Source organism: Myotis davidii, unplaced genomic scaffold (genome assembly GCF_000327345.1).
Source record: "Myotis davidii unplaced genomic scaffold, ASM32734v1 scaffold563, whole genome shotgun sequence".
Classification (NCBI taxonomy): Eukaryota; Metazoa; Chordata; class Mammalia; order Chiroptera; family Vespertilionidae; genus Myotis; species Myotis davidii.
This window is the reverse complement of record NW_006294868.1, coordinates 331,751-335,150: the sequence shown is the minus strand read 5'-3', so window position 1 is coordinate 335,150 and position 3,400 is coordinate 331,751. Positions and strand designations below refer to the sequence as shown.

The 3,400-nt window shown below is 47.1% G+C and overlaps 1 protein-coding gene across 2 annotated transcripts in view; it reads left to right on the top strand.

Annotated features, from left to right (window-relative positions):
- TSC22D3 (TSC22 domain family member 3) overlaps window positions 1–2,379 on the top strand; it is a 4,429-nt gene extending 2,050 nt beyond the window's left edge. For both annotated transcript variants that reach the window (XM_006769420.2, XM_006769421.2), the window contains one exon: window positions 850–2,379. In XM_006769420.2, coding sequence (XP_006769483.1) covers window positions 850–1,080 — 231 coding nt within the window. In that variant the 3' untranslated portion in view covers window positions 1,081–2,379. The remainder of the gene's footprint in view (window positions 1–849) is intronic.
- The last annotated feature ends 1,021 nt before the right edge of the window (window positions 2,380–3,400 follow it).

Sequence of the window (3,400 nt, the reverse complement as noted above, 5' to 3'; positions counted from 1 at the left end):
CACAGCTCCTGAATCTCAGAGGGAAGGCTGGAGTGGGTGGGTGGGACTAGCTCAGCCGGGGGCAAACTACGGCGCGCGGGCTGGATCCGGCCCGTTTGAAATGAATAAAACTAAAAATAAAAAAGACCGTATCCTTTTATGTAATGATGTTTACTTTGAATTTATATTAGTTCACACAAACACTCCATCCATGCTTTTGTTCTGGCCCTCCAGTCCAGTTTAAGAACCCATTGTGGCCCTCGAGTCAAAAAGTTTGCCCACCCCTGGGATACAGCAATCAGGTACTTTTCCCAGGGCAAGTGTCTTGTCACACCAGACTTTTGGACAACTGCAATTCAGTGTGCTGGGTCATGTGGAGAGAGGAGATTCCAAAATTGCCACTTTTATTGTCTTGGAGAAGATGCATAAAGCAAAAAACAAACAAACAATAACAGTGTGGGATACATTGAAGGTCCTCCCTGGGATCTAGGACAGTAGCAGGAACCTATGTGGAAATGGGGATATAGCCAACCACCAGCAACCTGCAGAATTCTCACCCAAAATGCTCCTAAGTGGCCAGCTTTAAAAGACATTGGAAACTTGCAGGGGGGATCCTGTGTAGCTCAAAACTGGGCTCTCAACTCAGGTGTTGCCTTGACCATGCAGCTCTGCTAAGCAAGCATTTAGGTGCTTTGGAGAAGGGTGCAAGAAGAATAGGGCTGCGGAGCCAGCATGCTGAGGGGTTGCTGAAGGAAGGTTGGAGGTGGGTGGCATAAGAGACAGCATAGGCACCTTGATGGCAAGATGAAAGTGCTGTGGAGGAGCCTTGATGGCTAACGAATGGCTTTGTTGTGATTTCCTCTATGACAGGATCTGGTGAAGAATCATCTGATGTATGCTGTGAGAGAGGAGGTGGAGATCCTGAAGGAGCAGATCCGAGAGCTGGTGGAGAAAAACTCCCAGCTGGAGCGTGAGAACACCCTCTTGAAGACTCTGGCCAGCCCAGAGCAGCTGGAGAAGTTCCAGTCCCGTCTGAGCCCTGAGGAGCCAGCTCCTGAAACCTCACAATCGCCTGAGGCCCCTGATGGTTCTGCAGTGTAAGTGGCTCTGCCTCAGGGTGGGCAGAGCCACTAAAATTGCTCTACCTAGTTCTTCCCAGTTTGTTTTCGGCTCCCCAAGCGTCATCTCACGTGGAGAACTTTACACCTAGCATAGCTGGTGCCAAGAGATGTCCCAAGGACATGGCCACCTGGGTCCACTCCAGTGACAGACCCCTGACAAAGAGCAGGTCTTTGGAGGCTGAGTTGCATGGGGCCTCATCACCCCAAGCCAGTGAGCCTCTAATGCCACCGTGCCCTTGGGGGCTCCCAGGGCCCGGGCAACTTTGCTGTGACTGGCAAAGGAGAAAGGTAGTTTGACATGTGATGCCAGTTTGCTCCTGAAAGTATAAGGGGGTCTGCTTTTCATTTCCATGGACATCTTTGACAGCTTCACCTGACAACGACTGTTCCTATGAAGAAGCCACTTGTGTTTGAAGCAGAGGCACCCTCTCTCTTATCCCCTGCCTCGCCAAAGCAGGGCCAAAGATGGGAGAGATTGAGCCAAGTCAGCCTTCTGTCGGTTAATATGGTATAATGCATGGCTTTGTGCACAGCCCAGTGTGGGATTACGGCTTTGGGATGACTGCCTACAAAGTTCTGTTTGGTTAGTAATGGCATAGTTTTTCTATATAGCCATACATGCGTATATATACCCATAGGGCTAGATCTATATCTTAGTGTAGTGATGTATACATATACACATACACCTACGTTTTGAAGGGCCTAAACAGCTTTGGGAGTATTGACCAGTTCCTTATCTCTTAAGGCTAATTCTTTGACTATGTTCATTTACCAAATTGATCCAGTTTGTCCTTTAGGTTAAGTAAGACTAAAAAGTAAAAGCAGGGAGTGGGCCAGTCTCTGAATGCGGCCACAGATGCCTTGCTGCTGCAATCTTTGCCGCGTCTGTCCTCTGAAGACGTGTGAGGTCCTCTTTTGAATGCCAAACCCACCATTCACTGGTGCTGACTACATAGAATGGGGTTGAGAAAAGATCAGCTGGGACTTCATATTGTTATTCAAAAACTTTTTTAAATGTTTGTGGAAAACTTTCAAGTGAAGAGAACAGTTGGCTTGCTGGTGTCCTTTCATGGACAAGGGATGAACAAGGCAATGGCTTTGATGTGATGGTGCCTAGGTGATGTGCTCAGGGAGCTTGTCTCTAGGAGGTTCTGTGGCAGTGAATACTTTCCACTTTCTGACAACTTATCCTGATGTATGTCTCCAGGATTTGGATTTTGATTTCTCAGATGTAGCTTGAAATTTCAATAAACTTTGCTCTTTTTTTTCTAAAAATAAACCTGGTGTCTGAGTATAAATGGAGTGGGTGGTAAAGGCCCCTCGTGGTTGGGAGCACTGTTTTCCTGATTCACTAACCATCATGAGTATCCCCTAAATGGCAGGCCTATGATCCTGTGTAACTAACATGATACCCACATTGTATTGATGAGGAAGCTGAGACTCAGCCAGTTTAAGTGCCTTGCCCAAAGTCCCACAGCTGTTAATGGAAAATTGGGACTCAACCCCACATCCATCCCTCCCTGTCCTGCTCCTGCTTTCATATAACATCTTCAAAGTGAGTAGCAAGGTGACGACTAACACACAACCTCAGCTGGAGAGGTAACCTGGAGCGAGAATATCTCAAAAAGGCCTAAAAGAAAAGGGAAGGTTATACATGTGAGTAAGAAGAAAGGAACCAAATAAACATTAGTGAGCTTCTTCCCTCTTCTGAAAACATCAGGATCATTTAGTGCATTTGCCTTAATACCAATCCACAGAGACCCTTGACATTGGCAGAAGAGCTAACAGGACCTTAGAAAAGGAAACAATGCATGTGGTAGCCAAAACCCCATCCTTTCCCCCAAGGAAAGATGCTTTCAGTCCCTGCTGCTTCACTTGTCTCTGCTGCTTCACTTGTGACTGCTGAAAGTTTGCTCACAACTCATGAGTTGCATGTGCAGGACGAAGTCTAAGGATCCTGACTCCAGCTTTCCTCCTCTGACTCTCTTTGAAGTTCATCCTCACCCATCTCCTTTTCCCCGGCCCCATGTCTCTGGCATTCAGAGTCCTGCCATTTCTCTGATAGCCTTTCAGTGATCATTTGGTGTCTACCACATCCTCACCAGGACCCTGCGCTGTGTTCTAGGCCCAATGTGTTTTCAGCAGAGGCTATCACCCCTATTTAATCGACCCATTCTATCTCAGTGCCCTATAGCATATATACCTATTCCTTTGTCACTTGAAATTGACCATACTCCTTGATTTTCCTGTACCACAAACCTCAAATACCAAGAGGTCTTGGGCCCCTCCTTTTGTGTCAA